We start from the raw sequence: 13,509 nt of genomic DNA on the forward strand, positions 1-13,509 counted from the left end.
CCAAATAGATAAACAACTCTCTGACATTTAGAAAATACCTGAAGGCAGCCCTGTTTAGGGAAGTTTTTAATCTGTGATATTCTAATGTAATTTAACATTCGTTGGAAGCCGCTCAGAGTTGCCAGGGAGACCCAGCCAGATGGATGAGGTACAAATAATAAATGATTATTATTATATCAAGTGAGCACATGTGTGTGTGTCGAAACCTGGAACATGTAAAGTTAAATGTCAAGGAGAGGGGTTATTGATTAGCCTTTTTCCCAGACATGCTTTTTAATTTTCTGTGCCAGGTAATTATTTTTTAAATGGGGGAGCATTCAATTCAAGAACCATATATATCAGGCCTTGGAATCTTGATGAAAATATTGCTGTCTTGCAGCTCCACCACCAAAATCTCCTACCTCCTTTATGGAAATCTGTAAGGGCAGCATTGAGGAAGGGGCAGTTAAGGCTGGGTAGGACACAAGGCTGGTTAAGTTATTGTAGCATTAGAAGCAGAGGAAATCCCACCATGCTTCTACCCCTCTCTGGCATTAAAAATACAATGAGAATAAAGTAACAAAACATTTGCCTCCCCTCTCATGACACTCAAATCACACTGCCTGTCATTGTTACTGGATCTCCTTGTGTACCAGTTCACACTTGCCCATGATCCGTATCTTACACATATATTTACAGAAAAGCCAATAATGGGGAAAGAGCAATATCTTTTGGAATCTTTAGTTGAGACTGTTGTGAGCTACAGACTTTCTTGCAATGGACCTGATTATCCAGCTTAAGTTTGGGGGAAATTGAAATAAAACAATAGCATAGCTCACTTGGGGAAACTAGCAATAACCACACCAATGCTACAATCATATGTATGAACAAAATACGTTAAGGCCCACGACAGCAACTGCTGGCAAAGTTATACAGTGCATGCTTGGTTTCACTCTGAAGCTAGAATGCAATTAGTACTGTACTGTACTGCACTGCACTTCATTGTGTGCAGGGGGAGCCACCTTGTGGATTCTGTGTGCAACAACTACTCCTTTAGTTCTGGAAAGTGACATTACAGCGAACGGGGAAAATTAAAGTTCCCAGGTAGGGAGAGGGGACTCGGGGAGTGATCAGGTTCTAATGTCATTTTGCCTTCAGAAAGGGGTGGTAGTGCTAGTGGGACAGGGAAAAGCACAAAAGGGGCCCAAGAGTAGAGCAGCTTAGTTGATGCCCCTTCCAACTTGACCCTCTAGGTACTTGCTTGGCGTGCCATAATTGAAAGTCCCATGGGGAGAAGTGGTTGAAGAGGGAGAAGAAGAAAGGAGATGGTGAAGAAAGCATAAAGATAACAGAAATAAAAAAAGACTAGAGGAGTCCTCTGTACAGAGATTGCTTCCTTAGCAGATGGAACATGAGTGAAAAGAGAGTAAGTGTGGCACAGTGAGTAGAGGAGCAAAGGTTGCAAACGTATTTTGGCCCATGGGCACATTCTGAATTTTGAGAGTGAGTGCTGTGGGGCACCTGTCAGAAAATGAGTGCCGTGGAGGCATGGTATAACACAAAGCTAGAGAGAGAAACATTTATTTATTACATTTATATCCCATCTCTAAGGAACTCAATGGCATGGTGAAGCTTTTCCCAGTACTGTTATTTACATACGAAAAAGACAACCTGCTGAGTTTTTGCTTGCTATATAGTTGTTAAAATAAAACAAATCCCTGTACCCCACCCCCAGTACCAACCCTAAACCAAAGCCTAGGTTGCTATCCTTTGCCCACTTAGGCCAGCAGGGTCGTCTTCTGTTCACTTATCACCATTTTTAAATGCACCACCAGACCACCTAACCCATTGTTTCCCAAGCGCCTCAGCTTCCAAAGTAATCTCAGTTGTCTTGCAGCTTGCCTGCAGAAAATCTCAGCTAGCATACAGTTTAGAGAAGAAAGTTTTGTTTATTGTCAAGCTGTAGTTTGGTGTTCTTATATTCTATTACCAATAAAATACTTTGGTACCAATTCAGCTGTAGATGTAGGTGGCTGTGACTACCACCCACTATAACTTTAAAGCACATTCAAAGCACATCCTTTCCCTCAGAGCATTCTGGGTACTGTAGTTTACTCAATCCAGAGTTACAATTCCCAGCGGCCCTTAACAAACTACAGTGCCCAGAATTCTTTCAGGTGGGAGGGAAATAATCTGTTCCAAAGGTACCTACCCGAAAAGCGGGCTGTTCCCTTGCCTCATCATGGGTAGTTCAAAGAGACTCTGATGATCTGGTGCGTGAATATGTGGGGTGGTAAGCATAGCTCTGCAGCCGAGTTAAAAGATAAGAACATTTATGTGTCAGGGGCAGGGGCCATCTCGCCTTGCTCTGACTGTCCGAGATTTCCAAAAGCCAAAGCGGGCGTTAGCTGATCGTGGTGCGGAGAGTCTCGGCACGAGACTCTTAATCTCAAGGCTGTGGGTTCGAGCAGCACATTGGGCAAAATATTCCTACATGGCGGGTGTGTGGGGGGGACTAGATGACCCTCGTGATCCCTTCCATCTCTATGATTCTTGCCGCCGTGCCTGACTTGTAGGAGGCGGGGTCTCCTTTGGGTGAGATCCGCCCCTGCGACCGGGCTCTCCAGGCCCTCGAGATCAAGCAGGCGACGGGGGGTGGGAGCAGCTGTGGACGAGAGCCGCCCCTGTCCCCTGAGCGGGCTCAGTGCAGGCAGTCGTCCCTCCACCGGAGAGAGGCCTGGTCGGCCGAAGCCCGTTCGCCCTCCTGGTTGCTCCGACGGGGCGGAGCTCTGCGCCCAACACAGCCGCGGAAAGAACGTGAGGCCCCGAGAGGCGGGGAAGGAAGCGCTGCTGCTCCCTCGCCTTGCCGTCGCTGCTTCTTCCCTTGGCGGGCGGGGAGGAGCTGGAGGGGCGGCGCTGCCTTTATAAAACGGAAGCCGGAGCGAGTGGGTCGCGGGAGCAGGGGGATATTGAACGTGCCCGGGCGGCGTCGAGTGACTCCCCGCTCCTTGAGGTACCGACCACCGAGAGGGAGAGTTTCGGTTGCCCGCGCCACTGACTATCTCAGCTTGGGAGCCCCACCGCTTTATCCGAAGGCAGCCAGGAACGCCAAGAACCCAGCCGTGTTAGCAGGCGAGCACCCCCGCTTGGGTTTGCTGGATACCGAGAGTTTGCTCGGTTGAGTTCCTATGGACACGCGTGCGCGTCGTGCCTCCTGTGGCAGGAGTACTCCCGTTTGTAACGCGGCTCAGTCCGAGTTTCTGGTCTTCTGAGAAAGGACTTGCAACCGGTAGTGTCGTGGCAGATCCCGAAGTGCAGGTCCTCATAACAGCCACGCCCTAGGTTCTAAGATTATACAGTAACTGAAAATATATATACAAGAATCATTATTAGGGTGCGTTGTAACAATGAATGCAGATCCCAACGTGTTGCCTTTCAGCTAGATCTTCTATTTTATGTCCACACACATGGGCAAATGTTTTGGAGTGCAGTTTAAAGTGGGTTCAGTGTATCCCATGTGTGCATAATTGTCACATTTGCACAATGTTGTCCTCATCCAAGTGGCAACGTGCAATCCCCACCCCCCACCCTTTAGTTCAGATTTATCCATTCTGTGGATAATGCAGTAAGGGTGGGGATCCAACATAGACCTGTATGATCCCAGCCCTAGATGTACTGACTGAAGCACATTGTATAGGCATTTTTTAAAAGGTGTGTGGTAACTTTTGCTGGGTGCCATCTATCATAGCGCCCTCCCTTTACTTCAATTAGTGAGAGGTGCTTCTTGGTGGGCTGCTGGTGGGGCTGTTTGGGAACACACTTCTTTTTACATTTTTCCAACAGTGTTTTGTGCAAGTCTGGTATATCCGAAAGCTTGTATCTAAAAATAAACAAATACTTGCATGTATGCCCACAACTAGGGACGCGGGTGGCACTGTGGGTTAAACCACAGAGCCTAGGGTTTGATGGTCAGAAGGTCGGCGGTTCGAATCCCCGCAACGGGGTGAGCTCCCGTTGCTCAGTCCCTGCTCCTGCCCACCTAGCAGTTCAAAAGCACATCAAAGTTCAAGTAGATAAATAGGTACCGCTCCGGCGGGAAGGTAAACGGCGTTTCCGTGTGCTGCTCTGGTTTGCCAGAAGTGGCTTAGTCATGCTGGCCACATGACACGGAAGCTGTATGCCGGCTCCCTCGGCCAGCAATGCAAGATGAGCGCCGCAACCCCACAGTTGGACACGACTGGACCTAATGGTCAGGGGTCCCTTTGCCCACAATGGACCTCAGGCTTCCACAACTCAGGGAAAGAGGGTAGGGAAGTACTAATTAAGAGGAGGGGACAACAGCAGTGCAAATATATTCCATCAAGTACTGCCCACTATTGGTGATGGTAAACGCTGAGCTGAAGTTCACTTAAAAGCACAGGGGAAAAAATAGGATCTGTGCATTCCATGCATGCATTAACACTCTGGTCAGAGCATTGTCAGAGCAAGTTAGAGCATTGGTTTATCTGCCTAAGCACTGACTACAGCAGCAAGTAACCTTTCTTAGGCTGCATAACAGTGGTGCTTACAGAAGAGGGAAAAGGTTGCATTCTAATCATGCAAAAGTAAAAAGTTTCTACAGACAATTCTACACACCAAGAAAAGTGGCAGTGGCCCAGGAAAGTCTCACAGGGCTTTTGCCCAGTGGACCTGAGGTTCCCCACCCCTGATCTATATTAACTAGAAGCAGCTCTTGGGCAGGGTTCTTGTCCAGCTCTACTTGTAAATACCAGGCATTCAATTTGGGATGCAAAGCATGTTCTTACTTCTGAACTGCAGCCTCTCTCTTGCAGCCCCGAACAACAGGAGGGGATGGCCTCTCTCTATCGCCTCTTACTGGTCCCCACACGCCTGATGCTGAAGGTCTCTAATGCCGTGTCCTGGCTGGTTGTGTATAGTGCCTCTTGCCTTGCTGCTGCCTTCTACTGTTGGTGGGCCCTATCGGTAGTGGTGTCTAGGGGCCCTTTCCAGGCGCTCCGCAAGAAGAGGCGGGAGACTCCACCAAGATGCCTCACTGATGCCTCGCATGGGAAGCACGGCTTTGTGACACTAGAAGTGAGTCCAGTGGAGGGGAAGGGGGAGGCTTCCAGCCATAGTCAGGCGCTCAAAGACAGCTGCTGAAGGCAGGACCCTGGTCATGTATTTTACAGGTTGGGAGGAACAAAGGAAGCTGCTTATTACCAGGTCAAACTATTTGTCCCTCTACCCTGATACTTTCAAAGGTGACTGGTAGCTGTTCTTCAAAGTATTAGGTGCAAAGTGTCTTTCCCCCAGCAGCCTCTTAAGAGGAGGTGTCACAGATTGTGAATGTGTCACTATCACTGAGCTCTTGTTTGTGTCTGTGTGTAACTTTCCTATTTCTCTGTCTTTTGGGGTATCAAGAATTCAGGGCTGCGTCTCCATTATGTTGCTGCTGGCAAGGAAGGAGCTCAGCTGATGCTTTTCTTGCATGGATTTCCCCAGAACTGGTAAGTGTCACTATGCTGTGCGGCAGTAGGACGAAGTGCAATGCCTGGAGCTGATGTCAATTTACTCCAGGTGTGGTTCATGAAGGAAGTGATAGGGCACAGATCTGTCAGCCCATGTGTCATGTGATATCTTTCTGGCCAGCAAATTCCTGGAAAGTTGGGGCAAAGGTCTTGGACAGAAATATTAACTTCCCAAAGGAAGGGACTTGATTGCTGCTATCCTCTCATGGTGAATGACAATAAGGCCTTCATCATTAAATTGTAATTAATACAACTTTTTTTTAGTGTTGACCTTATGCTACATAGAATCAGAAGCAATATGACTTACAGTAGACTTACAGTTTTAACAAATGAAGAACAAATGTAAAAGAGGTCATGATAAATTAAGGGACTAAAGCAACACAACAAAAGTACAGTGGTACCTCTGGATACACACACCTCCGGTTGCGTATCCTTCAGGATGCGAACGCGGCAAACCCGGAAGTATTTTTCTGGGTTTTGCCGTGTGCGCATGTGCAGAAGCGCTCTACCGCCGTGTGTGCATGTGCAGAAGCAGTCCCTCCGGGATCTGACCAGAGCTCCAGAATGGATCCCGTCTGCAACCGGAGGTACCATTGTAGGCACTGATGTCCTGGAATTTTCAGGTAGAAAAGCCCTCCTCTCTACTTACCCCTTTATGGTTTGGATGTATTTCAACAGGTTTGCATGGCGCCATCAATTGCAGGAATTTAAGTGGGCCTATAAGGTGGTGGCCCTCGATTTACGGGGCTATGGATTTTCTGACGCACCAGCTGGTTGTGAGCACTATCAGAGGGATGCTCTGCTGGCAGATGTACGTGGTGTCATTGAAGCTCTGAGCCCCAATAAGAAGAATGGTAAGAGTGGAAATGGTTGTTTTGGAGGAAGGGTCTGGCTTGCAATTGCAGTGGCTTGGCTTGTAGCAATGGGAGGAGAATGTCTTCTGCTCAGTCTGGTGTGTGAGCTTGGGAAATTATCTAGCAGGCTTGTAGCCTCCCACAGGCAGATACTTACTTGCCCATGATTGGTTGTGTCCAACTCAAAGTAGACCCACTGAAATTATGAACCTAAGTTACTCATGTCCATAAACTTCACTTGGTCTATTTTGAGTATGATAAGCACTGAATACAGCCCATTGTCTCTGTTTCATTGCTTTCTATTTGTTTTTTTTAATAGAGATTCCTAAGTGCATCCTGGTGGGGCATAACTGGGGAGGAATCATAGCTTTTGCATTTGCTGCCAGTTACCCCAATATGCTGGAGAAGCTGATTGTCATGGATGCTGTTCAACCACATGTTTTATTAGGTAAGTCTTGTACTGCCCCATGGTTTTGGTTCTCACCATGGCTATTGGCATTTTCTAGCTCTAAACAGGATTGAGGATGGAAGAGAGAAGCCTGCAGAACTGTAAATGGTCACCATGACTGCATTGCCCTTAGGATGCAGAGTCAGGGTGGGCCATCATTTCACACCACAGATCTTTCGGGAGGAAGTGGGAAGGAGGTTGTCTGCTTTGCTCAAGTGCCCAGCCACAACACACAAGCATTGGTTGTGAGTAAATGGGAGCCTGGCAGCAGGGCTTTCTAAAAAAATATATTTAAAAATGACCCCCCCCCCGCCCTCATTTTTTGGACTGGAAACTGACGCAGATGTTAGTGGAAAATAGGAAGCAACTCCAGTTGACATCTTTCACTTTATTTTGAAGATTGGTTTCTGAGAGTGGCATTCAGCTAAGTTTTACATAGAGTACACCTTTTGAAATGAATGGAACTAACTTATTCACATTCACTAATTTCAGTGGGTTTGCTCTAACTCAGGCATCTCCAAACTCAGCTCTCCAGATGTTTTGGGACTACAACTCCCATCATCCCTAGCTAACAGGACCAGTGGTCAGGGATGATGGGAATTGTAGTCAAAAAACATCTGGAGGGCCGAGTTTGGGGGTGCCTGCTCTAACTGAAACATAGTTGAATACCACCATTTCATGGTATTTCATGTGTGGAGAAATTGGCACTGCCCTGACACACAACTTATTTTCCCTTCAACCTTGCAGAATATTTTCCACGACATCCCACCCAGCTGCTGCGATCCAACCACATGTTTCTATTCCAGCTCCCAAAGCTACCAGAGTTCCTGTGGTCCTTAAATGACTTCTATGTGAGTTGAGGGAACGGTTGGGGAGTGGGTTCAAAAGCTCATGTTCTTTCATACTTGGAAGTAAGCTCATGCAGATCAACCAAAGGGTCCAATCGTTTTATTCTGCTTTGGGGACTGATGGTTCTCTTCCACAATCCTAAAACACAGTTCTCAATTGTGTTTTATGTATTCGCCCCACATGTCTCTGTCAGTCTCCTTTCAGCTCTGGGTGCATGGTTATTACTATTATTTCCAATAGTTTTTATTGATTTTAATATACACATATAATTACATATAATTACATCTGGTAGTTACATAAAGTAACTTATATTCTGTATCTAATATCGACTTCCAATCTTCCATATTCTGTCTTCTTTAAATCAATCTTTAAATTTCACATTCTTATCCCATATTACTATTATTTCTAAAAATGTTATACTGCCCTTCATCCAAGGTCATGCACTGGGCTCTCTGTCTTGTTTCATAAAATGCATAATCCTGTGTCTTCTCCCACCTGCCTACCTTTATGTACACATGTCCTGGCTTTTAAAGTTTACTTCTAAGGTATTGACAGTGCTTCCCCCCCCCCTAAAAACGTTTTTAGGGGTACTCTCATTTTGACTCAAGAAAATCACTATTTTATAGTTCAAATTGGGAGAAGTAAATGCAGTAAATGGACAAAAGTACAAAGATTCACAAAATGTTTGGGGTATGTGTACCCCTGCATCCCCCCAGAAGAAAAGCACTGAGTATTGATGTGTTGAGATTATTACCTAGAGTCTGGGATGAAGAGGCCATGGCAAGCTATGACATGTTCTAGTGCTGCCAGAGGGAGAGAGGACTATGGCCGTCTTTGCTTATTCCTTCACTTCCCCATCTCCCCCCCCACCGCTTGGCATACAAAAATGTACCATACAAAGTTTTTTAGTCAGCTTGGAGATGAGTGCTGGGAAACGCTTAAACTCTAGTCCAAAACACAGTCCTGCATCCTGTTCTCACAGTGACCAACCATGTGCCTATGCAAAGCCCCAAAGCAGAACCTAAGCACAATAGCACTATTCTCCCCTCCTGCAGTTTCCAGCATCTGGCATCCAGAGGCATGCTTCCTCCAGCTGTGGAGACAGAGAATAGCCATAATGGCTCCTAACCATTCAAAAGCCTTACCCTCAATGTCAATGCATATGTCTAATCCTCTTTTAGGATCAGGGCCAGTTCAAAGGGAAAGGGGGGGGGAAGAGACAATGCTGCTTCCTCCTTTTCCCAGCAAAAGTACTTTGTGGAAGACTAAGGGAGAGTAAATATATAAAAATGGCGTGAGCTGCCTCTGGGTCAGAAAATGGGGTGTGCATTTAATCAGCTTCCACATGGTGCTGTGTCTTTTTTTCTACAGTTAATAAAATTCATTATGACTGGCAAGAAGACAGGAGCCCAGAACCCAGCACGCCGTTTGACAGATGAGGAGCTAGAGGCTTACCTGTACAGCCTGTCAAAGTGTGGAGGTTTAACACCAGTCCTGAATTACTACAGGAACCTGTCCACGTGAGAACCCTTTCCTCCCCAGATTTGCTCACGTGTGGTATTGGCACTGTATGCTTTTCCCTCAGTTGTGGTGCACCAGTGCATCAGGCTTTTCCCTTGGAGGTGGATGGGACTTGTTCGGCAGCAGGAATTTTCTAGTCATAATATTTGGAGAGGTCACAACATTCTTCACTGGATTATGTGGTGCTGGGGACAAAACACTCTTCCTCCCCAAAATATATGTCTAAATGGTGGGAAAAGGGGATAAGGAAATCCTCTGACTGTTCTGAAGGGGATTCTGAGATATTTTAATTTATGATGAAATGGGAAAGGTTGGGTTCTAGAATTGGAACTGAAGTGTGGGCATGATGTCTTTCTGGATTTCTATTTATTTTTCTCATCACTGCTGTGCATGAGGCCTGCTAGGGTAGAAAGTGGTAGGGTTGGCCGCAGCTTGGGTAAGTGGCCAAAGTGGTGAGTTGCCTGCTGTCCAGTACAGATTTGCAGGTGTCTTCTCTGTGGCTGCATTCAGATGTGGGGTTTATTGTGTTTGTTTTGCTGGATATAATGCTAGTGCTTCTCTCCTAATTGCTAATGATCCTTTTACACTGCAGTATCTCTGTTGCATTATGGAACTGTGGCTTTTTGAGTGATATGCCACCATGTCACGCTACATTTTAAATTGTGGAGGGAAACTGTACGCCAGGATAGCACCCCAGATTTTATCAATGCAAAACTCCTAGTGGTCTTCTTAGTTAACAGGGTTGCAAATAGGTTTCGTTTGGGGTATTTTTTGGAAAACATTAAAATGGAAATGAGCTCTAAACTTCTGCTAGAGTGCACTAGATGTCCAGCAGTAGCTTTCATGTCATGTGGAACATCACAAAACACACAAAAATAAACAGGTAAGTAAACATTGTGAAGAGGGATGCGGGTGGCGCTGTGGTCTAAACCACAGAGCCTAGGACTTGCCGATCAGAAGGTTGGCGGTTCGAATCCCCGTGACGGGGTGAGCTTCTGTTGCTCGGTCCCTTCTCCTGTCAACCTAGCAGTTCAAAAGCACGTCAAAGTGCAAGTAGATAAATAGGTACCGCTCCAGCAGGAAGGAAAACGGCATTTCCGTGCACTGCTCTGGTTTGTCAGAAGTGGCTTAGTCATGCTGGCCACATGACCCGGAAGCTGTATGTTGGCTCCCTCGGCCAATAAAGCGCCGCAACCCCAGAGTTGTCTGCAACTGGATGTAATGGTTAGGGGTCCCTTTACCTTTACCTTTAAACATTGTGAAGACTGAACAAAGTGCCATCTGAATGTGGCCTGTGTATCTATATCCCTACAGTTGGGTTCCTGCAAAGTGCAAGGATATTCTAGTGCCCACCCTGCTGATCTGGGGAGAAAAGGATGGATTCCTGGAACAAGGGCTTATCCCATGTATTGAGCAGAATGTGCGGAAGAGCATCAAGGTGCAGCTCATCCCTGAAGCCAGCCACTGGGTTAGTGAGGAGCAACCTGAAAAAGTCAATCAACTGATGTGGGCTTTCCTCCATAAAAGAGACTGAGATGGAAAGAGGGAGTAACAGCATTCTGCACCACAAGCATTCCTCCCACCCAGGAAAAGACAACAGCAGGCTTTTGACCTGACGCTGGAGAGCTGATCCTACCCTGTGTCCTGTGGAATGTTTCTACACCATATTGGAACATGAGTTCCATGCAGCCTTTAACTGGTTTTGCTGCAAGTCTATGTTCTTTGCACTACAATAAAAAGGATTTGATTCAGGGTTTTTGAAATGGGCTTCCTGATGGTGAAACTGCACAGCTGTTGCATTCAGCAGAAAATCTTTTATCTATCTCTGTAGCATGCAGGCATTAATACTCACGGAAGACCACAGCTTTTCCTTCTGTATTGCTTTTTGTTGAGTGTACCTTAGCACAGCAGAATCCAGAACTAAGCTGTGTTCCCAGTTACTGTTTCACACCCATTTTCACTGGCATCTTACTACCTTGGCAAATGGTACTACACAGGAAAGCGACCCTTCACGTGGATCACATTGAAATGTTTTCAGCCTTCTTACTTCACTGTCTACCTGGAATGAGTTAGACACATTAGGAGGAAGCTTTTTCTTAACATGTGATATTGCCTGGGAGTGTGACTCTCCCTGCGAAAGCATGTCAGTTGGTTCATGAGGCAGCCTCCATGGTAAAGAGGGGTTTTGATACTGTTCCGTTATTGCTCATCCCATTGTTTTGGATCTGATGATGCTCCAAACACCTGCAGTCTGTGAAAGTAGGTAGAAAGTACAATTGCCCTCTGGGCATATTGCCTAATATTGCAAGTTAAAGATGGAAGAGGGTTTCTAGTGTGGATTGTGCTGCTGTTGTGCAGCTGCTGTGCAGAAGCGGGAAATGAGTCGGGGATGGAGTGGCAGGAGCTAGTATTACTCAGGGTCAAACTACCTGTGATGTTAGCTGTGTGTTTAAACAAGTGTTGATTTATCTTTGCTCTTTCTGATCACCTTTATCATTGAGGAAAAAGCAGCCATGGGGCTCAATCTGGAACATCCTTCTGCATCACAGCCTGCCCCTGGTTTTCTGCTGAACATTGCTGTTTGTCCTTGAAAAGATCATGTAGATTTGGCCCTTGGTGAACTTCTAATAGTCCAGGAGGACCAGGATCTGAGTGTCTAATAAACAAACCAATGTGGGTTTTCCTTGGGCCAGTAATTCAGTTAGATTGCGGTTCAGCTGGAGCCACCATAGTGCACCACCTCAGTGCCTTGGCTAGCCTAGCTCTTACTGCTTTGTGCTTTTTCACAAACCATTGTGTAAAGGCTGCCATAGTTGCTTGGACCATTATTAGGTGAGGGCATATGTTGAGCTGATTTGCTTCTCCAGTGTGTGTCCCTTTCAGGCTAACATACTCTTGTTTCCATCCACCCAATTTTCTTTTTAAGTTCAGGGTTAGTTTAGTACCATATCAGAATATATACTTGCGTCCCTAAAACAGAGGTAAGATCATATTAGTATAAGTCAGGGAGCCTGGAAGTGGTGTGCCGATATTTCAGGATTCCAGGCAGCTTTTTTACTGAACACAAACTACAGCTGGTTAGTCTTAGATGTGACAACAGCTGTCTTCATTGTGAAATGTCACATCAGCTGTCATTTTTCTGTTCCAGTCAAGCATGTTTCTTCCTCTGTTTCTTGGTGAGGAAACCATGTGATGCCTCACAGACATTTAAGCAAGGGTCTGAGAACCTGTGTTTTTCTAGATTTTATTTGATGACAACTCTTCTCATCCCTGACCATTGGCCACGCTGGCTTGGGCTGAAACTGGAGTGCCACAGCATCCTCATCTCTGAACTAAAAAATAATAATCACCTTGCTTATATGTCCCTTTATATGTACTGATGAAGCAGAAAGCATCTCTTATTAGACCATAACCTTTGGCTCTCCAGCAAGCATGGCTGATGCCTAGGGATGATGGGGGTTGTAGTTCAGCAACATCTGGAGGGCCAAAGGTTCCCCACTGATATTTTAGACTTTATTTCTGTCATATTATCTTCCCTGTAATATGCTGCTCATAGAAAATGATGCTTTTAAGCTTAAAATGCTATGCTATGCCATTCCACTTTTCAACCAGACTGATCATGGCTTTAATTTGCTGTGCTTTTGAAATGCCACTAGGGGATGTTGTTGCAACAGAATTCCTGCTCAAGCCCATTTACATACAGTATTGGGAACTAGCAGAGAGAGAGCCTAGGAACTCAAAAGAGCCCTGCAAAAATGCAGGGAGAAAAACAACTGAAGGGAGCAAAAGAATTAAGTTTAGTTGAACTTCTGTTTCAAAAATCACAGGTGGTGTTCAATCTCATTTTTACGTGAGCGCACATGCAAGGAGATTTATCTTCCTTCTCCTGCACGAGCCCAGCGCCATCTCCAAATCTTCTGGAGAATTGGGGGAACTTTCACAACAGATTTAGGAGGCGCCCAGTAGGAGGAGAAGGGGAGATCAATCCATTGCACAAAGAGAAATCCTTGCACTATTAGAGCAGTATGCTTAGCACTATATGAAATACAACCCAATATTTTTTTATTTTTTAAAAAAATATATAGGTAGGCTACAGGAAAAATACAAAGTAATAATAATGGTTACTTCCTTCTTCCAGCAAATAACCTATTTGAGCATATGATTTTCCTCAAGAACACTGGTAGACAGTGTTTTTTTGTTGTTGTAAATAACGAATTGGCTGTAGTTACTCAAATCATAAAACGCCTGTCCCACCCCTAACCGCTTTCTGTGGCACCCTTCCCCTTTTCTGTTGAAATCATGATGAACTTTTCATTTTAAAAATTGTTAA

At 45.6% G+C, this 13,509-nt stretch overlaps 1 protein-coding gene across 5 annotated transcripts; it reads left to right on the forward strand.

Moving 5' to 3' along the window:
* The first annotated feature begins 2,177 nt into the window (after positions 1–2,177).
* On the forward strand, positions 2,178–12,519 carry LOC117041173 (epoxide hydrolase 3-like). 5 transcript variants are annotated; one of them, XM_033139631.1, is made up of 8 exons: positions 2,178–2,252; positions 4,812–5,073; positions 5,401–5,486; positions 6,186–6,361; positions 6,681–6,809; positions 7,557–7,660; positions 9,030–9,178; positions 10,494–12,519. In XM_033139631.1, exons 1-8 carry the CDS (start codon positions 2,245–2,247, stop codon positions 10,711–10,713), a joined length of 1,134 nt encoding a protein of 377 aa, XP_032995522.1. In that variant the 5' UTR covers positions 2,178–2,244; the 3' UTR covers positions 10,714–12,519. The 5 variants fall into 5 exon arrangements, with proteins under 5 accessions (XP_032995522.1, XP_032995523.1, XP_032995526.1 ...); XM_033139632.1 differs by lacking the exon at positions 2,178–2,252 and adding an exon at positions 2,805–2,992; XM_033139635.1 differs by lacking the exon at positions 2,178–2,252 and adding an exon at positions 2,999–3,111.
* The last annotated feature ends 990 nt before the right edge of the window (positions 12,520–13,509 follow it).

This window comes from Lacerta agilis, chromosome 2 (genome assembly GCF_009819535.1).
Source record: "Lacerta agilis isolate rLacAgi1 chromosome 2, rLacAgi1.pri, whole genome shotgun sequence".
Taxonomy (NCBI): domain Eukaryota; kingdom Metazoa; phylum Chordata; class Lepidosauria; order Squamata; family Lacertidae; genus Lacerta; species Lacerta agilis.

Coding starts and splice junctions, on each gene's coding strand:
- LOC117041173 (XM_033139631.1), top strand. Junction 5,487..6,185: donor CATGGATTTCCCCAGAACTG/GTAAGTGTCACT, acceptor GTATTTCAACAG/GTTTGCATGGCGCCATCAAT. Junction 9,179..10,493: donor TACTACAGGAACCTGTCCAC/GTGAGAACCCTT, acceptor ATATCCCTACAG/TTGGGTTCCTGCAAAGTGCA.